The sequence below is a fragment of the Lepidochelys kempii genome, chromosome 16 (genome assembly GCF_965140285.1).
Source record: "Lepidochelys kempii isolate rLepKem1 chromosome 16, rLepKem1.hap1, whole genome shotgun sequence".
Taxonomy (NCBI): Eukaryota; Metazoa; Chordata; order Testudines; family Cheloniidae; genus Lepidochelys; species Lepidochelys kempii.
This window is the reverse complement of record NC_136395.1, coordinates 10,185,291-10,212,216: the sequence shown is the minus strand read 5'-3', so window position 1 is coordinate 10,212,216 and position 26,926 is coordinate 10,185,291. Positions and strand designations below refer to the sequence as shown.

The following is a 26,926-nucleotide window of genomic DNA, read 5'->3' as shown; positions in this document are numbered from 1 at the left end:
GTAGATTGCACTAAAAATGTTGCCATAACATTGCAGATTAACAGTTTAATCATCTGAGAGTCAGGGGAATATTTCCTGGCTCTTGGGATATGTACGTGATGGCCCAACGACACTCTACCACTCCCCTGCCTCCCAGAAGCCCTGGGCTCCTTGGCCCAGCCTGGATCAACCCCCCTTCCCACTCTCAAGTTCTAGAGTTATTGACAGTTTGGAATGAATGAAGTGGAAGTCACTTTTCCCCACATCCTGATCCTCCTTGGCACATCATAGAACCACAAGGTCAGAAGGGGCCACAAGGGTCATCTAGTCTAACCCCGTGCCAAGCTGCAGGATTTGTTGTCTAACCATCCAAGGCAGGTGGCTATCCAGCCTCTTTTTGGAAACCTTCAGTGAAGGACCTTCCGTGACTTCCCTAGGCAGTTTGTTCCACTGTGCTACTGTTCTTACAGTTAGGACATTTTTCCTGAGATTTAATCTAGATCTGCTGTGCTGTAGTTTCAGCCCATTGCCTCTTCTCCTGCCCTCTGTGGCAAGAGAGAACAATTTTTCTCCACCTTTTTTATGGCAGCCCTTCAAGTATTTGAAGCCTGCTATCATGTCTCCCCTCGTAATCTCCTCTTCTCCAAACCAAACATACCCAGTTCCTTCAGCCTCTGTTTATATGACTTGCATTCCATCCCTCTGATCATCTGCGTCACTCGCCTCTGGATCCTTTCCAGTTTCTCTACATCCTTCCTATACAGCGGACACAGATATTGGACGCAGTACTCCCACTGAGGCCGAACCAGCACCAAGTAGAGCCGTACTGTCACCTCCCGTAACTTGCATGCTCTGCCTCTGTTATTTGCTTTTTTTGCAGCAGCAGTGCGTTGCTGATTCATGTTGAGGTCGTGATCCACCACAACTCCCAGATCCTTCTCAGCAGTGCTGCTGCCAAGCCATCATCCCCCTTCAGAAAACCTTGAGGAACTCAATGTTCCCAAAGCACCAAAAAACCTTTAGCATCAGCCCTGGTCCTAAATATTAAAGCCCCGTGTTCTCAAAAGTGTCCTCTAATTCTAAAGCTGCCTGGCTTTAGATACCTGGTAGGTGGATTTTCTGAGGGGCTAATTGCCCACTGTTCCCATCCACTTCAAGGGGAGCTGTCGGCGCATTCTCAGCACCACTGGTGGTCAGGCCCTTAGATGCCTAAAGCTGGGTATTCTGAAACTGACGCACCCAAAATCAGAGGTTGCTTTTGAAAGCTGAGGCCTAGGTGACTTGGTCATGGCCAAAGAGTGTGTCAGTGTCTGAAGAGAACACAGGAGTCCTCAGTCCCACACTTCAGCACTAATCATTAGACAACACCCTCCTCCCTCGTCAACATTTTTACTCTAGAGCATTGAAGATCATGCAAGTTTTAGAGCTGTTTTAGAGCTGCCTTTTTATTCTTCTTTGCTCTCTGAACCACTAGCACCGCTTCCACAGCGATGCTAGTCGATTCATTCAGAGATTCAGACATCCCAAGGCCTGAAGGGACCATTAGCTAGTCCAACCTCCTGTGAAACACAGGCCAGAGAACTTCCCAAAAATAATTCTTGCATCAGATCTTTTAGAAAAACATCCAGTCTTGATTTAAAAGTTATCAGTGATGGAGAATCCACCATGACACTTGGTAAACTGTTCTAATGGTTTGTGGCCTTCTATGTTAAAAATTGATACTTTATTTAAAAAAAACATAACATAAGAACAGCCATACTGGGTCAGACCAAAGGTCCATCAAGCCCAGTATCCTGTTCTCTGACAGTGGCCAATGGCAGGTGCCCCAAAGGGAATGAACAGACAGGTTATCGTCACCCAATCCCAGCTTCTGGCAAACAGAGGCTAGGGACACCATCCCTGCCCATCCTGGCTAATAGCCATTGATGGACTTATGTTTGCAGTCTGAATTTGTCTAGCTTCAACTTCGAGCCATTGGGACAAGTTAAGCCTTTTCCTGCTAGCCTGAAGAGTGAATTATCAAATATTTGTTCCCCATGTAGGTACTTATAGACAGTAATCAAACCCCTTAACCTCCCCTTTATTAAGCTAAATTGATTGAGCTCCTTGTGTCTATCACTCTGAGGCTTGTTTTCTAATTCTATAATCATTCTCATGGCTCTTCTCTGAACCCGCTCCAAATTTATCAACATCCTTCTAGAACAGAGGTGGGCAAACTCCAGACCGCGGGCCACACCTGGCCTGCGGGATCCTCCTGCCCGGCCTCTGAGCTCCTGGCCCGGGAGGCTCAGCCCCGGCCCCTCCCCCGCTGTTCCCCCTCCCCAGCAGCCTCAGCTCACGCACCACTGGCAACAACGCTCTGGGCTGCGAGCTCCCGGGGCAACGCAGCTGCAGAGCCCGGCCTGACCCGGTGCTCGGTGCTGCGCGGCTCCTGTCCTGGGGCAGCCACGCCGCCAGCCACCGGTGCTCCAGGCAGCGAGTGGGGCGGGGGCTTGGATAGAGGGCAGGGGCGTTTGGGGGATGGTCAGGGGCCGGGGCTGTGGATAGGGGTCAGGGCAGTCAGGAGGCAGGGAACAGGGGGGTTGGATGGGGCAGGGGTCCCGGGGGGGCAGTCAGGAGACAGGGAGAAGGGGTGGTTGGATGGGGCAGGGGGTAAGTCAGGAATGAGGGGGGGGTGGATTGGGAAGCAGGGGACAGTTATGGGTGAGGAGTCCAGGGGTGGTCAGGAGACAGGGGGTGGTGGATGGGGTAGGAGTCCCTGGGGAGCCATCAGGGGGCGAGAAGCGGTGGAGTCAGATCGGAGACAGGGGCTAGGCCATGCCTGGCTGTTTGGGGAGACATAGCCTCCCCTAACCGGCCCTCCATACAATTTGGGAAACCCGATGTGGCCCTTTGGCCAAAAAGTTTGCCCGCCCTTGTTCTAGAATTATGGAAGCCAGAAGTGGACACAGTATTCCAGCAACAGTTAAGCCAATGCCCAGTACAGAGGTGAAATAACCTCTCTACTCTTAGTCCCCTGTTTATGCATCAAAGGATTACATTAGCCTTATGGTCACGCTGGAAATTCATGTTGATTATCCACCACAACCCCCAAACCTTTTCCCCCAGAATAGAGTCCGTCATCCTGTAAGTATGGCCTACGTTCTTTGTTCCTAGATGTATATATTTACATTTAGCCATATTAACACACACATTTTTGCTTGTGCCCAGTTTAACAAGTGATTCAGATCGCTCTGTATTAGTGACCTGTCCTCTTTGTTATTTACCACTTCTACAATTTGGGTGTCATCTCCAAACTTCAGCGATCATTTTATGTTTTCTTCCAGGTCACTAGTAAAAATGCTAAATAGTATATGGCCAAGAAGTAGTGCCTGCAGGACCCCACTAGAATCACACCCGTTCACACCCCATTTACAATTACATGTTGAGACCTATCAGTTAGCCAGCATTTAATATGTGCCATGTTAATTTTATAACTTTCTAGTTTTTAATCGAAATGTCATGTGATACCAAGTCAAAGTCTAATAGTACATTGACATTATTACCCTTTATCAACCAAACTTGTGATCTCATCAACAAAAAGTATCCAGTTAGACAGGATCTATTTTCCATAAACCCATCTTGATTGGTATTACAGTACTCTCCTTTAATTCTTTATTAACCTAGTCCCTTTTTTTCCAGACTTTTCATTATCTAGCCCAGGCTCGATGTCAGACTAACTGGACTGTAATTACCCGCATTATCCCATTTACCCTTTTTAAATATTGGCACAACAACATTAGCTTAGTTCCAGTCTTCTGGAACTTCCCTAGTGTTCCAAGACTTTTGAAAAATCAACATTAACGGTCCAGTGAGCTCCTCAGTCAGTTCTTTTAAAACTCTTGGATGCTAGTTATCCAGACCTGTTTATTTAAAAGCGTCTAACTTTAGTAGCTGCTGTTTTCCATTCTGCTGAGATACCAGTGGAATGAAAAGCATGTTATCATAGGATATGACATCCTCTGCTTTTTTCCTCAAATATAGAACAGAAATATTTCTTGAACACTTCTGCTTTTTCTGCATATTTGTTACTGATAATTTTACCATTTCCATCTAGTAATGGACCAATACTATCGTCAGGATTCTTTTTGTACCTAATATACTTAAACTCCTTTTTATTGTCCTTAACTCTGCTGGCTGAGCCACCCAGGCTCTCCTCCCCCCTTGCCCCAATCCCTCACTGGAAGGTGGCAATGGGGGTCCCAGCTGTCAGTCTCCCCGCATGCCCTGGGGGCTGACAGCCTGAGCTGTGAGCCCAGCAGGGGGCCCAGTTTCACAGCAGGGAACCTACCAGAAGTGAAATTGATGTTTTTGTCAGGTTCACGGCTGCTATTATTTCACATTTGGTCTTCAGCTCTGTCTGTCAGCCCCAGAGCCAGGGGGCTCCAGCTGGGAGCCCTTTGCAGCTGTCAGCGCCCCACACTCTGGCTCTCAGTGCCCCACAATGCCCCTCTTCAATCAGTGCAAGTGCACCTGGTGAGGACACGCACTACCAGCGGAAAGAGGGTCGTGTGGACACCAACAGCCGATTTAATTACTGCTGTGGCTGTAGGTCGACCTAACTTAAGTTGACCTAATTTTATAGTGTAGACAAGCCCGAAGTTACCATTAATTTTTTGTTCGGTGATCAGTTCCTCTTTAACTGTGAAGATAAGGCCTAATATAGAATCCCCCCATTTTGGAAGCAACACTTTGAGTTAGTTAGTAGCACATTCTGCCCCTAGAGAGTAGCAACTGTCAGCTGACCAGATTCATCCACCAGGGCAGGGAACAGCTCCCTTGCCTCCCTAGGGGACAGACACCTGCATCACCCGGCATTCACAGAACCATCACAGCTTAGGGACAGACCACAGCAAACCTCCCCACCACACCGAGCCCCCATTGTCTTGACATTCTTCGGCTAACTGACTGGATAGAGATGATGTTCTGTGGTTACCAGCCTCCCTTTTAATGCCATGAAATGTGTAACACTGCTGCCTAGATAAACGATCCCGGCCTGCGTTATCAGCTCAGATAATTTCCCCTATTGCAATGGGGAAACATGCCTTCCATTCAACTGCTCATGGATTCCCCTCCTCCCCCCGCCCTTCTGCAGGCAGCCCAACTGCAGGGTCTGTGGGCGAAGGAGGAGGAAGCTCTCCAGTAATGTCACAGCAATAATCATGGGGGATTTTGTTTCTCTTTTGCTAACAGGAAAAGCTGCAGAGAAGTTGTTAACAGGCACAAAACATGGAAATCGGCAGGAGATGGAAATCTGAAAAGTGCTACTGTCCTGTTTCCTCACTCTCTTTGGAGTGACGTTATCTGTCACAGACCTCCTCCTCCTTGCTCGTTGTTGCCTGAGGCCCATTATTTGTCTATTCACAGCCCAGGTAGTCAGCTCCTCTAGTATTTCCTACTAATAAAACAAAACAAAAAGCACCTTAAGCTCATTAGCCAATTCCCTTCAGCGACTTTCACCTGAAACTCACATCTTGCCGCCACAGGGGGAGGAGGAGGAGTGGGCAGAAATTCCAGGCTTGGACCGCCTGACAAAGGAAAGGCTTAAAAACTGCGTGGATCATGACATGGATGAGTTCAAACTAAAGACTCAAATATGCCATTGATCCGCATGGCTTCAATGGAGCTGCACAGATTAGACGGCAGGGCTGGTGCCTAGGCTGTCCCAGGTCAGACATGTTCTGGGTTCCCCGAGAAGCTCTTTGGGGTTCACGTTTCCTTCCCCTTCTCAAGGCAGACAGATCCTCAACCGGTGTAAATTGGTGTCACGCCACTGAAGTCGGTGGAGCTATTCTATGGCTCTGTCTACACCTGGAGCTGGGGAGGGCGTGAATCCCAGCTTGCGTAGACATACCAGAGCTGGCTCTCATTGAGTTAGGGAGCTAAAAATAGTAGCATAGCCAGAGTAGCACGGGCAGTCGCAGCACAGGGGTCTGGGTGGATGTGCACTGTGGGGGGTGAAGGCCTTTCTGCTGCTCACCACTGCCCATGCTACTGTGGCCACACCACTATTTTGCGTGTGCACACCCAATGCGAATGCATCTCTATGGACAGGTTTCAGCCGTGTTAGTCTGTATTCGCAAAAAGAAAAGGAGGACTTGTGGCACCTTAGAGACTAACCAATTTATCTGAGCGTGAGCTAGAGCTCACTTCATCGGTATGCATCCGATGAAGTGAGCTGTAGCTCACGAAAGCTCATGCTCAAATAAATTGGTTAGTCTCTAAGGTGCCACAAGTCCTCCTTTTCTTTCTATGGACTGGGAATCACAGCACCAGCTTCAAGTGTAGATGTAGCCTGTGTGCACCCAGCACAGCGGGGCCATGACCTGGTTGGCTCGTAGGCGCTACTGCAATATAAACGTTAAGCCCTACACCGGTTTGCACCAGCTGAGGTCCTGGCCTGGCCCGCAATATCGTGCCATGGGGCATCAGGTCTGGAGACTAAAGGAAAGTTTGTCACCCAGCACAGATTCCCTCCGTGGCTTTATTCCTGAGCCTTGCTGTGCACAGGGCTTAGGAAAGGCTCACCTAGGCTCACAAGGCAGCCATATGGATATGGTACAACCCACCTCTCCAGCTGCCTTCTCGAGTCCTTACCAAAAATCACAGATTTCACACAATAACATCTGTGCAGGGCAGGGGGCAGGAAAGATAGAGAGACATCAGCATGATTTGCATTATGGGAGCGCCAAGAGATGCCAGCAGAGACCTGGTAGTCATTGCGCTGGGCACTGGCTGCTCTTAGGAACTTCCAGTCAAAATACACAAGACAGAGAAAAAAGGTTTGGAGAGGAAATAGAAGCACGGAGATGTGATGTAATTTGCCCAGCTGGGTTCGAAACACAGGTGGCCTGACTCCTAGTCTGATGCCCTCTCACTGAAACACCTTGCCTCTCAAGTCTTCTTGGATTCACGTCAATAAACTTGGAAGGGGCTCAGATACCAATGTGATGGGCACAATCCAAGCCCCTTAGAGGGAGCTCCTGAAGGTGGAGTTCTGCCCCCACAGAGGCCCTTCTTGCCAATTACCAAGCAGCTGGTTCTTTGTGGGTTCTCTCTGATTTTATTTATTTATTACTGGGGCCTCTGGTCTCTCACTCTGCCTCATTATTCCCTTCCAGACACCAGTGAGAGATCTGAGCAGGGAGTTAACGCCGCATTCGCTGGAAATCACATAGACCCTCTTCACCCTGTCACATTTCTTATCTAATTTCATTTTGCAAGGTACTGCTAGCTCTTCTGCACAAGCAAGTCACCATCCATCACGAAAGCACAAAAGAAATTGAAAAGAGGGATCAGACTGACTAATTCTATAGAGGCTTTGCTCTTAGCGTGACTCATTCACAACATTAATAGCAATCAGCCGCAGCCTATCGCCACCCATACAATGCAGTGATACAAAGAGGCTTGCTGGTTTCCTTCAACAAATTACCAAGATTAAAGCCTGTTCCTGTGAAAGTATCCATTTCCACTGATGCTTGTGCTCAGCTTTGCCTTCGGCTGAAGACATGAAAAGGGTTAAATACATACCAAGCGCAGGCAAATCTACATTTCCCCTCTTCTGGTCCCTTTGCCCCTAACCCACTTCAGGCCTGAGGTTCATTAGACAAACCCAGGGAGCATATTTTCAAAAGCAGCCTCTGATGTTGCACCAACAGTTTCTTTCAATCTACTTCTTTGTGCAAACACAAACGCCAGTTGCCTGGGGAACTGCAGTCCGACACACAAGTCCAACTTTGTCGCACGCACAGAGACATAGGCGTGGGAAATGGTAGGCACAATTAAAAGAGCCAGGTAGATGCCCCGTTGAAGGCGTGACACCGTGAGCTCTGTGCCAGGGGAATAATCCACAAAAATACACCCTAATAGCAGGACTCTAGGAAAATGTGGGTAAAAGATATGGAAGATGTAAAAGTCTCCTATGTGAATGATGTTTTCCATACATATCTCCATGGCTATGTCTATTACAGACCAAAACTAGAGTAATGAAAACATTAAGGTTGAAAAGTCAAGCACTCCTCATTTAGAAAGCACCAGAATTAACATTGCCAGTGCTCCTTTAATTTGCCCCGTCCCGTATGTATGCCTTCCGATAGTCTTTAGTTACATGACCCCATTCGATTCTTTCCATGGGACGGACCTGCTCTGGGATTCAATCGAGGCTGTGTAGTGAAAAAGGCGGTTGTCTGTGGGACCCTGGCCTCATTTGTTGCAGAAGTTGGAAGGTGAATGAGGCAGAGAACTGCAAGAAGAGAAAAGATGATTTAATGCCTAAGGCAGGTGAATGCTACCATGGAGAACTGAATTCTATCCCTGCTTCTGCCACAGAATTCCTATATGATGCCAGGCAAGTTATTTAAACCAAACTTTTCACAAGCGGTCACTAATTGTGTGTTCCTCATTTTCCAGGTGTTTAACCTATTAATAGGAATTGAGCATCTAAATCTAGCAGGCAGTTTTGAAAATCCCAACCTACACGGATGCATCGAGAAATTCACTTTTCATTCTTTTACCAACCACTTTGCAAGTACTCTTCACCCCCATGTCAAACAAACACTAGCGAAACCAGGGTAAGGTATTTCCCTCTCTGGCTGCATGATCAGAGCTCCACACAATTCATGTACCTTTCTCCTAATAATTGTCAGACTCGGTAACTCTTAAGAGAATTGGGTTTGGGACCCTAAATCAAGCAAGGAAGCTACGTATTTAGCTTCCTCTTGCTTTCTGCTGCTTATTTGATACTTGCTGCTTGCCCTGCACTTAGACAAGAAAGTACAGTGTTCTGGGACTTGATACCACGGAGGTACAGAAGCCACTGCTTTTTGCACCATGCTACAAGAGTCGTATATCAAATTGGTGACATAATTAGGACAATCCTGGTAACTAGCCAGATCCATGTCGAGGACAGTCAGGCCGTTACTATGTGCAGAAAGAATTAGCTTCCCAACTACTGTTGGGTTTACTAGAGCGATGCTTCCTTGGAAGCGGAGACTGAAACAGCTCGGCTGGAACATACCGCCCGACATTTGTCAGTCGGTCTTCCCACACTGTGTGAGCGCACCGCTCCTTATGCTGCGTGGAATGCTCAAGCAGACACAATCAAGTTTCCCTCCATTGGCTACACTGTACACGATTATGCAAAATTGCTCTGCTGACATGTTACAGTGAACACAACAATGTTTCCCTTTAGTACGTGCAACTTAAAGTGGGTGAAAGCTCCGATGGGAGTGCACAAGTGTGACTGTATGGCAGGCTACAGCTAGTTGTTAATTGCAAGCAACAGCAACAGGTTCACGCAGCATGTTCCTTCTATAGAGTAGAGGGAGTTTACCACATCTACCTCATTCAGGACCTGTTTCTGAGCTTACTGATGTCAACTGGAATCTTTCCACTTGTCTCTGGATCAGGCCCTAATCCAAAGGAACATTACACCAAGCCTCTGGGAATGACACTGCTGCATCACAGAAGGTGGTTAGCTGGTGGAAGAACTTGTCCCCAAAACATTGGGAATTGCCATACAGGACACATTGCAGGTGTACAGGTGGGTCTAGGGGTGCGGAGGGCCCATTCTCTGGTGCTAATGAATTAACAAGCTCATCTGGTTCTGGTCCCCTTGCTCAAGTGCATTTTGTTTGGGTTTTTTGTTAACAGTTACTACTGGAAAGAAATGTCACTGGAGTTAACACACACCAATAAAAATTATACAAGTCAAATAACAGCAGCTATTAAATACTTGCGGCTCCTTCTAATGTAGCAACAGACATCACAACAATGCAACTTTCCTTGGTACTTGTCTGCAACCGGAGGAGTTTAAAACAAACCAAAAAAAAAAAAATTCCAGGGGAAAGAAAATCTTCTGAAGAGCAGAAATCTATTTGTTTCCCTTGCCTTTATTAAGAGCAAATCAGCAGGCTTTCCTAAAAGTAAATGAGAAAGAGACACCACAGCACTTTTGCGGTAAGACACTGACTGAGTGCTTTCTGGAATGATAAAACAAGCCATTTTAGGCCACAATCTATTAGCCTCCAGTTTAGTTCAATAGGATATTGATCCTGGCTGCAGATACCAGAAATGTGATTTATTTTCTAATTAACAAGTTCTAATGTCTAATTTTGACAGACAAAACGTCTATCGTTGCTGGTAGCCAGGAACATCATCAAAAATGTTCCAGGATTTGGGTTCAGGATTTGGGTGGGGGAGAAGAGGCTGAGAAAGGGGTATGGCAGTTTGCAGAATATCTGTTGAGACAGGTGATCAGCTCATGTTAAAATTCACACAAAGGATGTGTTTGATAAAAGCACAGCAAAAACTAGCCCTCTCCCAATGGAAACAGCTAATGAGAGCAAATCTGCTTTTTGCTTTTCTGGGTTTAAGCTGAAAGCTGAAAATGAGATCAGGTTTTCCGGTGTTCATCATTTACCTTTACAAAGAAAACAGGATTAACAGAGGCGCTCTGTGTGTGTAATTTTCTGTATCACATCATCTGTTTTCACAATCTCACAAACAGTTGTGCACTTTCCATACAAGAGAAATTAATCCATCTCACAAAGTATCAGTAGCATGGTAAGAAGAAAATAACTTGGCAATGATAAAGTTTGCCATATTAGCGTAGCACGAGTAATACGGTAGCACACATTCTATAAATATCTGAAATGAGCTGCAGATTTACTACTGTAGGTCATTTTTATTATTTTCTGATGTGTCACTCACACACACACACACACACAGCACGAGCATTTTTAAATAAACTGATCTGCTATCACCTTTCATAGAAAAGAAAAACCCAAGCTGAATTCATGTCACCAACGAGCAAAATCTTCCCTGAAGAAATAAGCACGTTTGTTATTGGTAAACATTCTTCCTCAGTGCCCTTTCTTTAAAGTCCTCTTGCAGGGATGCCATAATGATCTCTCTCTCTAACAAAATAGCTTCGCTTAAAGCTTCCCGTGTATACGGGTTATTGGGGGAAAAATGAGTGAGTAATAAAGATATCTGAGATAGCCAGTGATGCCCAAACAACCCTAAATTCTTGCCTTTTAGTCTAGAAAATGTGTGGCAAGAACGGTAAGCTAAGAATAACCTGTTAATCTAGGAAATTTAGACCAGAGTACAAGAGTCTTCATAGAAAAATTAATTTAATATCCTGTGTGATGTTGCAGATCTTTCAACACCACTTTTGTCCCATAGGTTCCTTCTTTTCATTACTGGTCTTGCAAACTCAGGCCCCAATTCAGCTAGGTATGGACACTACATAACTAATTTAAACTCATGAGCAATCCAATTGATTTCAATGCTTGACGTTAGACACACACTTAAGTACGGTGCCAAAGAATCAGGGCCATAAATTGTAATATTTACAGGTGATATGAATTTCTTCACTGGAGATGGCTGCTATACTTGATGTCACTCAGTTTATACTAAGTCTTCCCTGCACTGCTTGCCTGCTGGGAAGTCCATGTACAAGATAACTTCAATACAACCCAGCTAGTGCCACCACTGGAAACCAGAAGCCTTGACATTAACAGGATTGTACTTCAAAGGATTATACATGTTTGCAGAGGACAACAGGATTCCTTATTACAGCTGTCTAATCAAACTGGTAATCCACAATTATTCTCAGAGATCAAACAGCTCTGCAAATACTTGTAATAGAAATTATAGCAATAATATGCCCGTGTCATGGCTACAGCATTACACATTCATTTATTATCCCATAGGCATGGCACGCACCAGGAGTATTCCTATAGCTAAATCCTGAGCAACTCAGTCACAATCAGGAAGCATTTAACACAGTGTGTTCAGGTCTTTAAAAAAAAGTAAATCAAAAAACCTGCCCGTATAAACCGATATATGGCCCCTATTCAGAAAAGCATCTGGATTCAAGAAAACCCCTGTACTCTTAACTTTAAGCACAAGCATAAGTACTTTTGGAATCAGACTTAAGCATATGCTTAAATGCTTTGTGGAATAAGGGTGAATTTAAACATGTGCTTAAGGACTTTCCAGAATCGAGGTCTGTTTCTCCTTTCTTTACAAGGGTACAATGAGAAATAGGATGTGAAACATCCTGTCATCATCATCATCAATGACTCTAGCAACTGCATTAATTCAGGTTTCATCCTGGTGCCTCTAACAAATTCCTAGAATATGAGCCAATTCTCCTTTCGGCTTCAGCGAAGATGCTCTTGTTTTACGTCAGCGTCAGGAGAATCAAAGCCTACACATTTATTTTCTTCTTAATGCATAAAAAATTCCCTTCAACATCTTGACAGTCACATCACATGGTACTTTGAATAACAAATAGAATTACAGTCAGAATGTATCTAATGAAAAAAAAATTATATTTTATATATATGTCCATGTGGATGCACTTTCCTAACAGCACTCCATTCCACATCACATGCCAGGATACGGACATCAGCGAATGTATATTCCCCATGAGAATATACTCACGATGCCAGAGAGAGGTAGGTGAAACAAGTAGATATTAACATTAATGGGCTGATTCCACAGTTTTCTATAGGCAAAACTCCCACTGAAATCAATCAGGTGTTTGCATGTATAAAGACTGCATGATCGGGTCCTCAGTTAGGTCTTCAAAACCTTAACAGGTATTTTGGACTTTAAATGTACAGTTCATAAATCATTATGGAGTCACAAGAACTCTTTAAACAAAGTTACTTGTGTAATCGCTCACTGGCTAAACACACAATGGCAAAGTACGTAATTGTAAACTGTTATACAGAATAGGGACAACGCACATTCAGCATAGGTGCAACATACCAAGCCCAACAGACGTTTTCCAGCTAGACATGTGCATTCCACATTTCAGGAAGCACAAACAGAATTTTTAACTGTACAGCTTTTGAGAACACTCAGCCTCTTTCTGATATTCCTTTTAAAGTCACGTTTTTGTAATGGGTCAGCTTCATCTCTGATGAAACTCCATTAAGTCTGATGGAGTTGCAGCTGTTTCAACAAAGACAAACTTTCACCCATCACCTTTGTCAGTGTTTCCTTTTGAAATTATTCCACCATTTCAGAGGAGTGTTTATTGTAACTAGAGTTTGAGTGCCTATTGGCAATTGAGTGCCTATTGGCAATGGAAGAATGCATCTCTCAGAGCATCCAGGCAAGGTATGACAGTATGGATTCTAACAAGTCTTCAAAACCTCTTTTTAGTTCCGTTCAAACGATACTTCAAAACCAACTCATTCAGCACAACAGCTATTATTTAAAGACAGTAAGTTCAGCAATGCACAACTTTACTGCAGTACATATTTCAATTCTTCATGGATCCAAAGTTAAAAAAAACACAACATGAAACAAAGCAACCTTAATCCCTTAGCAAACTTAAACCAATAGTAACAGTCACCTACCCTGTGAGGACAACGACAAAATCCATCACGTTCCAGCCATTTCGGAGATAAGAGCCTTTGTGAAAAGCAAACCCCAGAGCGATGATTTTTATACCAGCTTCAAAACAAAATATTCCAATAAAGTACGGCTCAGTATCATCCTGAAAGGAAGGGGAGGAAAAATTAGAGGTGTCAAAGAGAGAGACATTTCTGTGTTTGCCTCAACTTTTGTACAACTAAAAATAAATATATTCAGTGTTCAAGTTTCTTGCTTAAGTGGAAACCCATATATATTTATGTTACCAGACCTAAGGGCATATAAGTAAAAAAACTGTTACACGAATATTTTTTTACATTCAAAACTAAGTTGTGATTCAACATGTTTGCGAGTCTCATTTTCTTTTGCCATGAATATCTGAGCATTCAAGCTTCAGAGGCCCCAGTAGTCATGAAAAGGGAATTTTAAGATCAAATATTCACCAAAAGCAAAGTTTCAAATTTGAGGTTTAGTTGTACACTGCAAAGTTCTTCCCATGTTGGTGACTTACAAACACCATGCAGCCAGGGACCAGAAACAAAAGCACCTGACACATAGGCCATCAGACCAGCGTGGACTGCAAATATTGGAAACATGCTATTTGCAAATGATCTGCAAACTGAAAATTAGTTGTTGGGGAAATAAGTTGAATCTTGGAATGATTTGAGAATGTTTGACCTGATTGTGGACAAATTCATTTTAATAAATGTAAGGCAAAATTCAACCAAGATTACTCTTTGTGAATGAACTGTTTAGCTTCATTTGATTTTTAAAAGCCTTCCCACTTCTTGTACAGTAATCCACCCCTCCCCCATCCTCCTCCAAAATCATTTCTTCCGTCAATTCTTCTTTCAGTAACTTTCGCCTCCATGGTGTCTCCACAGCTTCCCTTATCTGAATTGTTATCCCACATTTATTTTTGTTTAACTTAGTACTTGATCACAATTCAGGCAAAATTCCCATTCACTTCCCTTGGAGTTTTGCCCAATTAAGGATAATGGGACTGGGTTCTTTGGCCTCACAACCCTGCAATGAGCTTTCCTGGTCTCATGTGGAGTTCACTGCACGATCAGAACTTTATACTGTCGGTTCATTGGGAGTAGGGGCCATGTTTTGTTCAGCACCATAGACATTTGTGGCACTATAATATTAGTTAATTTTTACTTTAAATCATCTAAGTATCAGAAAATTGGTGCCAAAGAGGAGTGGCTGTGGCTGGCATTAACGTATAAGCTGGAGGTAACAAAGGCAAAGACATTAGGTACAATTTTCTAAAGCACCTAAGGATATGTCTAAACTGCAGAGAAAATCCCCCACAGAAGCAAGTTTCAGAGCCTGAATCTACAGGCTCGGGATCATAGTACGGCACTAAAATCAGCCATGTAGACCTTCCTGCTCAGGCTGTGAAGCCTGGCAAGGAGGCTGGTCTCAAAGGAAAGCTCCACCCAAAGTGAGAACATCTACACTGCTATTTTAGCCCGGTAGCATGAGCCCCCTGAGCCCAAATCTGTAGAGCCGGGCTCTGAAACTTGCTGCTGTAAGGTGGTGGCTGTTTTTTCCAACATACACACCATAAGTGACTTAGCAGCCCATGTCCCATTTTCAAAAAAGGGCCGATAGTTGGAAGCCTAAGACCCATGGCCTCTGAGGGGCTCGCTTCATCCCTGGTGTATTGCCATTTAAATCAAAACAATTCCAGTGGGGAATTGTCCAGTATTTTTGGACAGGAGCAGCAGCAGGTTTGACTATCCCAGGTTAAGAGGTAAGGAAGTGAGTTTGACACCAAGAATTTGTTTTGCCAGCATAAAACCCTCTTATTCAGCTCTCAAACCCAGCACATGTGCACATGCTCAGACTTTCCATACGGGGTATACAATAAACGGCCCAACTCTCACCAGTGCAGGAAGCAGGGAGCCACCCTCCACCCACAAACAGTGAGCCACCCTCCACCCACAAACACACGCACGCTGCAAAAGCAAAAGCAGCATGAACACCCATCCATATTCACACCAAGGATTATTCACTGAGGAAATCTGCAAGTAATTAGAAAGAATGACTACATCTGAAAAAAAAAACTCAGCAATCCACAGTTTCCCACCCACTCTATAAAGGAACAATTGTCAGAGGTATGTGTGTGCAGTTCCTATTGTCAAGGGCAGAGAGGGGTCAAACATTTCAAAATTTCAAACTCCCGCTCCCCCCACCCCAAAAAAATCTCACGTTTGTAGCGACAAAGTTTCTTCATTTTTCAGCCAACTAACAAGGCACTTATCCCTCTGCTCCCAAACTTCTAGGGTAGAGTTTTGTAACACATCAAAGGGAACTAGAGGCTCAAACCCTATTAAAATTAACAGGAATTAAGCATCCAAATCCCCTAGATCAACTTGAAGGCATGATATTTGGGCTTTTTACTTGGCCTTCTTTCCTCCCTTAACTGCTTTCATAGCTTGAGAAAGGGCAGACTGGATGGAGGGTGTATCCCCCACCCCTCTCTCCCCCAGAGTCTTTACCCTCTTCCATCCCTCAGTATCCACCCCCCAAAAATCTATCCCTTCTCTAGGGCAGGAAGCCTGTAGCTGGCTTCCTGTCACTCACACGGTTTTTCCTTCTTTGATTTAAGTTGATGATTCCTAACTTTTTTTATACCAGGACCTCCGCTGAAGCTCCCAGACCCCTCTCCTAGTTAGCAACAAGGGAAAGGTGAGGTGGCCACCACCTGACTTTGATTTATGATGGCTACTGCTTGCAGGTCACACATCCAGATGGAGATCCTAGGATTTGGGGGGGAGGGGGGGAAGGAAAGAGACCCTTTCTTCTTGCTGCTTCTCTACAGCAGGAGCTGCATTTGTTTGGAGAAAAGAATCCAACACGAGGGACAACTCACATAGGCTCCAATTCAGCAGCATGTCTAATAAACCAGACCCCAAAAGAGAGATGTTGGTTGAACCATGGAGAAGGGGGGTGCACAGCCATCTTGGAGCCAAGAAGGGGAAACCAAGGCACAGCGGCTGCCTCAAGTTTCCTTTCTCAGCTCCCCACTGAGCACACAAACCCCACATGATCAGAGACCATTCCTTTTTCAGGGTCTGGTTTCCTAGACCCACACAATAAGTAGAAGCATTGCTCCCCCCACAGAGTAGGGGCTCACAAAGAGTCAGTCCCCTCTAGGCTTAGCCCACCCTCAGTCGCAGGACCCTCAACAACCCAATAGACAAAGAGTTCCCTGCCTCCCCCACCCCCCTACCAGCAGGGTCCACCCCCTGAAGGCTTTCTAACCCATCAACCATTCTGGAGAGCCCTACCCTCAGGCTCCTCTAGTACCTGGCTTCTCCCCCCAGGCCATCTGCACAGCTCATGGAGACAGCCCTTCCCCTACTCTGAGACTCTCCTCTCCGTTTCAGGCAGCAGAAAGCCTTATATCTGGGGTCCTGTAGGTCACATGCTTATTCTGAGCCATGTGGCTTGTGACCCCCGGCACCCAGTTTTAAAAGGACATCGCCCATAAGACACACTATGGTGCCTACATGCACCCAAGGCCCAGTACTCTACTAGAGGGCCTTATAGGGTAAGTCCCTCCCAAAGCTAAGGGGAAGGGGAAGGAAGTCCTTGGCAGCTCCAAGGGGGCTGGGGGGAAAAGAGGGTCCGAGATGGGCTCATGTCTTTGCTGAAAAGAAAAAAACAAACACACACTGCTGGGGTGGGTGCTGCGAGGGGAGGTCTCTTCTGATGTGGGGGGCCTCTCTTCTTCAGACCCCCTTTCACCAACTGCCATGGTTTCAGCCCAATGAGGCATGTCTCTTCCCTCTGGCTGACAACTCAGCAACGTTGCTGTCAGTCAGGGAGATGCCTTCCGATCACCATCTGTCCCAGTGGTGCCCAAACTGTGGGGTATTCCCTGCTAGGGGGGCATGTAGGAATGTGCAGTGGATCCCAGTAGGGCCTGGGCCAGCCCCCATGGGGGGGCAGAGAGGGAGCACCACCCAGCCCCACTCTGCTCCAGCCCCACCCCAGCCATGGCCCTGGCTCCCAGCCGCGGCTCTGCTCCCAGCCCTGGCCCCAGCTCCCTGCCCCAACCACAGCCCGTCTATGGCTCTGCTTCTGGCCCCATCCCTGCCCCCAGCTTCAGCCCCCGATCATGACCCATCTGCGCTCCGCTACTGGCCCTGGCCCCAGTCTCAGGCCCCAGCTATGGCCTGGCATGTGGCTCGGCTCCCAGCCCCAGCCTCGGCCGCTGGCCATGGCTCCAATCCTGGCCCCAGACCCACCCCTGGCTGCGGACACAGCCTCAGCCCGTGGCTCCCAGCCCAGCCACGACTCCGGCCCCAGCCTCCGCCCCCCCTTACCTCTGTCCGCATTCCCCACCCCCCACCGCTGCTCCGGGGGGTGTGGAGAGGGGTAAAGGGGGGGCATGACATGAAAAGTTTGGGTAACTGATGTAGCCCCATTCAGCCTTTCCCTGGAGGGTGGGGGGAAATCCACAACCCTGGTGGGACGTTGGGGTGGCATTTTATGTGCTCAGAGGGGACCCTTGACAACATTCCCTACCAGGGCAGAATTCTGGTGGAGAAGTTGGCCACAAGCTGTGCCAGCAGGCTGCTTAGTGTGGACGCAGCCGGGCTGGGCCAGAAACACAGATTAATAAATAAGTTTCAGATCGGAAACACGCTCTGATTCTGGAAAGTTATTGCAATTCCCGGTTCATTTCCTAATGTTGTTCCTTGGGCTCTGGGTGACAAATCAAATAGGTTTGGGTGTGCTGGTAAATAGAGGCTTTGTACAAACAGAGGTTAATCTGAGCAGCTTGCGTATGACTGCACTGAATGCCTGTGGCTGGGATAAAGAATGAAATCCATTAGCCAAGTTAAAAAGTCTGTCATGTTGAATAACAGAGCAGGCAGCTTTACCCCACCTTCACATCAAAAACATCCCAAAAACCCAAGTGTGCGAGTCGTCCAGAGCATCGCCAGGTAGAAACCTCCTGTGTCTTACAATCAAGCATGGACATTATGTACACTGAGGTCCATATGCCCCACGGCCTCTTTGAGCAAAGCAGGGAGCAAAGCAGTGTGTTATAGCCAGAGGAGGCTGGAGAGGCCACGTAAAGGGAAAGCGTGATCAGAAGGAATCAAACCATGGCATCACATAACTGCCACCAGCCACAAACTGCATGCAGCCGCCATGAAAGAGGAATAAAGGAAGATCCTTTATGTCTAGGCAAGTCTAGCCCAGAAAACTAGCCTTCGATATGCTGAAACATTGCAGACATTAAAGCCGACTGGGGGGGCATTAGCTCCTCCCACAGGCCATGTGGAAACCCAGCTGAAGGGTCACCTGGACGCAGGTGAAGGGAATCGGGCAGCCAGTGATAGCACAGCAGTAGAGCTGTTTAGTGGACTGCCATGGCCGATGGAACTGCCGAGCCCTATGAAAGCAGGGGAACAACTGGAGCTGGACGGAAAACTTTACACCAACAAAATTTGAACAAAACTAAATGAAACTTTGTGGAAATTTTTGCAGTTCTTCCCTTCCCCCGCCCCCTTTCTGACACACTCTAGAAACTACCACATGTATGGTCCAAGGGTCCATAAGGCTCGGGTTCAAATACTCGGGTAGGAGTATTTCCCTGGCCAGTCCTCTATCCCTTCTGCAGTGCTGCTTGATTCCCATTCCCAAGGCGTGAGCTGATCATTGTTTCAGCTAACAGCTCCCATTCCACCGTACTCATGGTCGTGGTTTAATAAACGTGCAAGAGGGGAAGATGTGGCTCTAAATCCTTACACCAAAAGGGCCAGCTCTTAGTCCCACCGAAGTCAATGGTAAAACTGCCATAGGTTTCAATGGGATTGGGATTTGGCCCCAGGTATCAAAAATGAGAGGGCAATTCTTCCCACTATGTGTTTTATTGTGCAATCTAACATTAGTTTTTTAGCATTTTCAAAGAAACAGCTTATGCTCTGCAGGAGAAACAGGAAGCACCTTCAAGATGCCTCACAACTAGAGCTGGCTGGGAAATTTTCACCCTAAAATGCCATTTCTTCCAAACTGAAACTGTTCACAAAACGGCTTCAGGGTCAAGGAAACACCCAGTTTGAAATAGTTTTGGTAAAAAGATTCTCAAACTGGGAAGCTTCAGTTTTTTCAGTCAAAAGGACTTTTCATTTCAAAATGTTAGTACATTTTCACTAAAGAAAAAAAAGTAAAAGAAGGGGAAAAGGTTGAAATGAAAATGAAACACTTCAGAATTATTGAAATAAAATATTTTTTATTGACCTGAACAAAAAAAAATAAAAACAAAACAAAGAAAGATTTGCAGTCCAAGTTGGGACGGGGAAAACGTGTTGAAAATTGTTGTGGAAGAGAAATACCATTTCCTGCCCAGCCCCGGCTGTGACCCACGGCAGAAAAATTGGAACACCAACAAAAAACTATTTCTCATTAGCAATCCTTATTTTTTGCAATACACTTTGAGGATGAAAGAAATAATCTAACTTCAAAACATTATCAACATGATTCTACGGTAAGGCCTTTAGAATGGAAATTAATTGGCAACCTTAACTATGGCTATCAAAACACTCTAATTAAAATGGCCCCATGACATGTCTATACTGCACACTATGGGTATGCCTACACAGGGATAAAAACCATGGGCTTGGAAACACCAAATCCACAGACACAGGCTGAGTATGCAGTGTAAACATACCTATAAAGGCTGCCTGAGGATAGGTTTACATTGCGCTAAAAGACCTGCGGCTCAGAGTCTCAGAGCCTGGGTCAGCTGACTTAGTTTTGCAGGGCTTGGGCTGTGGGGCTATAAAATTGCAGTGTAGATGTTCAGGTTCATCTGAAGACCCTCCCCTTTACAAAGCCTTAAAGGCCAAGCTCCAGCCCAAGCCCGAACCTCTACAATGCAATTTTATAGTCCCACAGCCCAAGCCCCATGAGCCTGTCAGCTACCTAAGCCAGCCACTGCCATGCTGCAGGTCTTTTATCACAGCGTACACTCACCCTTTGAGACATTGCTGTCCACTATCAGTGGGCCAAAAACCTACGGATCAACTCGTACTCCATCAGTCAGTAAGAGCTGGCAGTGCTGTAGAGACTATGCACTTAACTCATAGGAACTGGGTGAGTTTTATGCCACACACTGGTGAACTTCTGGTTCACTAATGAGTAACACTGACAGCAACTGACAAGCATCCCAGCAGGACACCACCCGCAATAGGAACCTTGAGGAAAGGTGTTAAAATGATGGGGGGGGGAAGACCAATAAAATGCTCCTCTCCGCTTCAGACATGGCATAGAACCCTATCTTCTCTACCCCATCCCGCACCCCCAATCCCTTACCTCTAGAGAAATGTAGGGATATAAAAGAAGATTTGCTAATTGTGCCCCTTGTTGCTTGGAATAATCCATCACTTAAGAGTTACTGGGTGAGTGTAGGCTAGGAAATCATTTTGCCCCTTTGCTGGTTCATATTTTTAGGAACTCCAAGGGAAAATCCAGCATTTACCAAGTCCTTAATCTTTACACTGAAGCCAGATGGGTCCCAGCCAGTGCCTTCATCACAAAACCATCCTTCCCCAATTCATAAATCCCAAGACTGAGAACAAAAAGAAAAGGAGTACTTGTGGCACCTTAGAGACTAACCAATTTATTTGAGCATAAGCTTTCATGAGTTACAGCTCACTTCATCGGATGGTTCTATCATTCTATCATTCTATCATATTCTATCGTTCATCATTCTATCATAGAATGGTGAAAACGTTGGACATGTATGCATGAGTTCCTCTTTTTTTCCTTCGCTCTTTTCAACTCAATAGCTGGGGAAATCAATACAGATACAATTAAGGAAATTCATAGGTTTGTGGAGTGCCTAGCACAATGGGATCCTGGTCCATGAATAGGGCTGCTAAGCACTCTGATAATACAAATAAATAACAGACACTAGCAGGTCAACTTGCACAAGAAAAGGTGGGTCCAGTAAATGACCCTGGATACATTTCCAGTCCTATCACCTATGACTGTATTCCTTTTACTAAAGAATTATTCAGCTCATCAACACTGCTCAGGGCAATGTGCTATTCTAGAGATCAGGTACTGCAAAGCCTAGGAAACTAACAACCATAGATCAGAATCTCCTTAATTTCCTAGCTTTTGGCTTTAAGCCTAATATTACTTTAATTTGCATCATTTCATTTATACATGTAAAACACAGATGGATTCAGATTTAGTCCCACACCGAACAAGCACCAATATCCATTCATTCCAGCTTGGAAGTCACTCCAGTTTGCATAGAGTAAGAAAAAATGAAACCAAACATTGCCCATTTTGTCATCGGGTGATAAGAAATGAAAGGATCATTTTGAAGCTATTCTTATTTTCCATTTAAAATAAAGTAATTGACTCATTACCATAAAGCCTGCTGGTAAATTACTTTTCCTTGTAAGCTGGTTTCTTTTTGGCAAGATAGTAAATTTTTCTAAATCCAAAGAGTTTAGCATTGAGAGGTCCCTCACAACGTATCTTCAGTAGGACGATATCTGAAGAGTAAAGAAAACCCTCTGTATTCTATACAGAATACTGGGGGAAATGACCCAAGAGGGTCATTCATTTCTACATATAGTACTGAAGCCTTTGGAATTCTCTTCCCACCTTGGTCCGTAACAGCCTGAGTTTGTTGGTCTTCAGGGGTCCAACTTTTCTCCCTTGACTTTAAGATGGTCAGGGCTGACTAGTAGTGGTGTGCAACTCTGGTGGGGGTCATATAGAGAACGTCATTTATTTTTGTTATATTCATGGTGTGGCTGGGTTATTTGTTCTGGCCTGTTTATTTATACATGTACAGTAAAAGCTTTATCTGGCATGTTGGTGGAATGGGAGGTGCCGGTAAGTCAAAAATTCTGGTTAACTAAGAGGGAGGGAGTTTGAGTGTGGGAGGGGGCTCGGGGCAGCGGGATGGGTTTTGGGGTGCTGGAGCTGGCTGGTGCTCACCTCAGGCAGCTCCCCACAAGCAGCGACATGTCCCTGCTGCTGCTAGGCGGAAGCATGGCCAGGCAGCTCTGCGTACTGCCTCCACCTGCAGGTGCCACCCCCGCTGCTCCCATTGGCTGCAGTTCCTCAGGGCAGGGCAGAGGCAGTGCACGGAGTCCTTGTGGCCATTCCTCTGCCTAGGAGCAGCATTCCTCTGCCTAGGAGTCATACGGAGCCTGCTGGCCCCGCACCAACTGGACTTTTAATGGATATCAGAAATGCCGGCTTCTAGAGCTTTCCAGTTGGTAAAGTGATGGATAACACAGCTTTTACTGTATCTTTAAAAGATTGCTAAGGGAATCCAGCACTGGGTGGGTAGGTTCTCCTATCACAGAATAGTAAAAAAAAAAAAAAAAATAGTAAAAATCTAAATAAATAAATGCAACTCACCAATCTCTCTGACATGGGTGTCTTGTCATCCTCTGGTAGATGCTGCTCCAAAGCCAAAACAATGCAATTGGCTATGATTGTAGCTAAAATCATGTATTCAAATGGAGTAGGGCCAATAGTTAAAGAAGAAACTAGCTGACACAAGGAGAATTTCAGCAAGAAGAATAATCCCATGTATTCTTATTACACGTTTATAGAGGTTGATCATCCAAGTGGCATTGGTCTCTCCTGGAAACCCTTAACCAGGCTTTCTCTGAATCATACCTCAGTCCCTTCTAGGGGTGGCTTGTGAGGTTTTTAAGAAATCAATTCCCTTCTTTGGGAACCAGTGATTTAGATTTGGTCACACAAAATCCCTCTATAAATTCTGGGTTTCTCGTCTTCTCCTTTTTCCAAAAGCAAACAGGAAGTTTTGATTTTAAAAAAAGACTGACATTTTAAAGTGCCCCCCCACAGACAGTGAAACTGGATGTCCTCCACTGAAATACGGGTTAGCAATTCTCTGGAATTTAAATCTAAGCATGTTATGTAGATAAGTAAGTGTCAGGTTAGGGAACTTAGATTTCAAGCCTTCTGTCTAGCTCTGAAATATGAATTACTGATGGATGGCCATGCCAGATCAAAGTGTAGAGAAAGATACAGTGCCTGGTAGGTGTAGATGGCTGCTGAAGGGAAACCAGCTTCACAGGATAGTAAAGCCAGCTGGGAATACTGTACCTCTGCCTTTCTCTCTCTCTTTCTTTTCCGACCTGCACATGAGCAAACCCTTGCCTGGCTCCAGCACTGAGGAGTAGCTCAGAGCGGTGAGTGACACTTCCAGCACCGCGGAGAGCTCCCCTGGGCAAGGACAGTGCCTGGTCTCCCCGACCACAAGCCAGTCCTTCCATGGAGCAGGTTACTGGCTTCACCCCAGAGAGCATCCTCGGCAAGTACCATACATTTAACTCGCCTCTGGACTGAGCTGGACCTTCCCCAAGGAAAGTGGGGTTTGCGGACATTTTGTAGCTCTGCTTTTTCCTGCTGACTCGGGGGTTTCTATAGTTTGTACATTTCCTTTCCTTCGTGGTAAAGGAGAAGGAGGGGGAGGTGGGGAGACTGCCCCTAGACTGGCAGAAAAGCTGCCCCTGGGGCTTTGGCTGCTTGTTTATTCCAGGCTGGATTGCAGCCGCCATCCCTGTGTTTGCGGACAGTAACGGAGAGATCACCGTGGGGAAAGGATAGTCACCAAACCAGTGCATTCCACTCCCACCAGCCACCCTCGGCGTCCAAGCTGGGGAGGTTTGAATGGGAGCTGGGCTCCTGGCAAGTGCAAGGGTTGCTAGGAGGCAGGGAGGAGGCCTTGCTGCTGCTAGCCAAGGATTAATAGGGGTGTGATTTCAGATGAAATGAAAACAACAGGCTCCCCTGAGATCCCCCAGTGCAATGCATTCCTGCTGGTGCACATTATCCACTGCACACATGCACCCTGGCAACCTAAACCTCAAAGGAAGAGTCTGGCTCCCTTTGCCAAGGATTCAGCCTCCCACCGCACGCATCGCAACAGAAGCAGAGTCCCCCCTTCCCAGCGAAGTCTCTGCAGATCACTTGGTCAGGGAGCTGGTTCTGGGATGAAAAGCATCTGCCCCTTTCGCAGTACAGCCACGGACCGCCTCTTCGTGTCCTGTCTCACTCTGCCACTCAGCATTTAAAAAACAAACCAAGCCAAAACCCAGCCCTTGGCTCTCCTGATTCCGGGTGTTTCTGGTACCCTATTCAAAGTGAGAGGGCTAACATCAGTTCCCACTGAAACAGCCTGGGCAAGGTGGGGTGCTAAAAACCAGGCTGCAACAATTGTGTATTGGCGAGATGTCAGTAAGGAGACCTTGATTATTGCTGTCCCTAGCACTAGCTTAAATGCCAAGGTGTCACCATTTTACCTCACATTGGCCCTCCTGCAGGGGGGGGGGGAAATATTAAAATAAGAACCATAATTTACCCTCAGATGTCCTCCAGATCCCTTTGCACTGCTCTGAATAGCAGGAAATGTGACTGTATGTGCACGCATGATACACACACACACAGAGAAAAATACACGTATTTCACACCCATATATTATATTCAAACCCCCCCACCCCTTATATTATAAACAAGTTCTGTACTAGATCCACACACCTATGTCATCCCCAGACACACACATCTAGGTTGGGCACACACTCAGCACAGTTATATTACCCCCAGATCACACACACACACACACCCCTCTATGTTATACCCAGATCACACACACCTCTGTTATACCCAGATCACACACACACACACACACACCCCTCTATGTTATACCCAGACACAAGCACTCCCCGATCTATTTTATACCCAGACACACCCACACACCCCAAGCTTTTATTACCCCCAGACTCACCCAGCCCGGTTTGATCCCTGCCCCCCCCTTTCCGCACACACCCCTCCCCGAAAGGATATGGCCATTCGGTTATTCTCTTGGCGTATTTTCGTATAACGTTATCCTCGCTGAAGATGAAGAGGGATCTGTTGACGGTGAAACAGTTCTGTTTGACGGGGATGGGGTTGTAGAGAGCCATAGTCCTGGCTCTCTGGGCCATCGACTGCTTGTACATCCTTTGGCCGGGTGGGGGGCCACCTTGCCGGCTGCTCCCTCTTCCAGCCCCGGCCGGACCTCCGCCTCCATAGCGGGTGGGCAGATCATCTCCGAACCGAGCCATTCTCGCAACGCACAGAGCCGGGCGCTACAATCCACACTGGCAGCCGAGGCAGGGGGAAGACGCATCCCAGCACCCAGGACTCTCCTTCCTGGGGCCTCGCTGCTGGGAGGGCAGGAAGGGGGGTGCGCCTCGGCTCCTCCGGCGGCAGCTGGGGAGAGGGAGCAGCAGAGGGATCGGTAGGAACCGGCCGGTCAGACCAGCCACGCTGCGCTCCCGACCCGGCGGAAGGGAGTGGAGAGGGCTGCGCTCAACTTCCCATCCAGGTGCCTTCCCTCCAGCCCAAACTCATGCTTCTCCCAACCCAGGCGGCTCCCCCGGGGGAGGGCGAAGGCTCTCCGGGCTGGGGGGGGGGGCAGGAATCCGAGCTCTCTTCCTCCTTCCCCTTCCTCTGGCCTTCTCTCTCCCCTTCCTCCCCGGGCGGCTGGGGCTTCCCTCTCCTCCGGCGGTGGCCAGGGCAGGCAGCCAGAGCGCGGCGCAGGAGAGACCCCCTGAGTCACCGGCCGCTCGAATGGAAACGTTCAGAGTAACCGGTTTGTGGAACCTCAGCCCCCTATAAGAGCCCGGCCCGGTGACTCCCCTCAGCCAATCAGCTGCGGCAGCTCCACCCAGGCCAACACAACCCCTGGAGGGAGAGAGAACCAAGATTTTCTTTCCCCAGCTTCGTTGCCAAGCCCTGGCAGACTCCTGAATGCATAGCAAGGGGGTGGGGAGATCCATTCGCTCCCCCACCCCATAACACCCCCCCCCGCCCATCCGCACCCCAGTGATCTGGGGGGGGGGTGCAAAGTGGGGTGGGGGCTTGGATCCATGCCATAGAGATGCCCCAATACATGGGCTGCGGGGGGGGGGGGGCGATGGGGACGGTGCTGGGGCTGAAGCGGGGCTACCTAGAAGTGGGTTGTTTTTTGTTTTGAGGGGGGGAGAGAACTGAGAAGAAGGTGGCCCCACGCGCGTGCGCGCCCCCGCCAGCTGTGCGCTGTCCAGCTGCTGGAAGACTCGCCCGGAGCGGGCCGGGGGAGCCGCCCCGCCCGGTCCATACGCGCCGGGCTTTGCCGCGGGCCTCAGCGGGAGGAGTCCTGCCGGCCTCGGCCCGTGCCCGCCCGGCCCCCAGGACGCGCTGCAAACGTCCCGAGCCCAGCCGGGCTGAGGGGGCGCAGGGCCGGCCACACAGGGCCAACGCCAGGTTGGAGAAATCGGAGTCACCGAAGCCACGGGCTGGCCTGATCCTGTTGGACTAGTAACGCGCCTGAGGGAAGCCCCGGAACCCCCCGGCCCGCGCCCCCCGGGACGGCATGAACACAGCCCCCCACCGGGGAGCTGCTCCTGGGCGGATTGGTTCTGGCGGAGTCACTGCGGGGCGGGGGGGCTCTTCGACC

General features: G+C 47.2%; 1 protein-coding gene across 10 annotated transcripts in view; it reads right to left on the bottom strand.

The window, feature by feature from the left end:
• CACNA1B (calcium voltage-gated channel subunit alpha1 B) overlaps positions 1 to 22,934 on the bottom strand; it is a 470,003-nt gene extending 447,069 nt beyond the window's left edge. For all 10 annotated transcript variants that reach the window (XM_073313878.1, XM_073313882.1, XM_073313876.1 and 7 more), the window contains exons 1-2: positions 22,834 to 22,934; positions 13,398 to 13,537 (exon numbers count right to left, since the gene is read on the bottom strand). In XM_073313878.1, the coding sequence (XP_073169979.1) occupies positions 13,398 to 13,537; positions 22,834 to 22,926 (233 nt within the window). In that variant the 5' untranslated portion in view covers positions 22,927 to 22,934. The remainder of the gene's footprint in view (positions 1 to 13,397; positions 13,538 to 22,833) is intronic.
• Between the last annotated feature and the right edge of the window lie 3,992 nt (positions 22,935 to 26,926).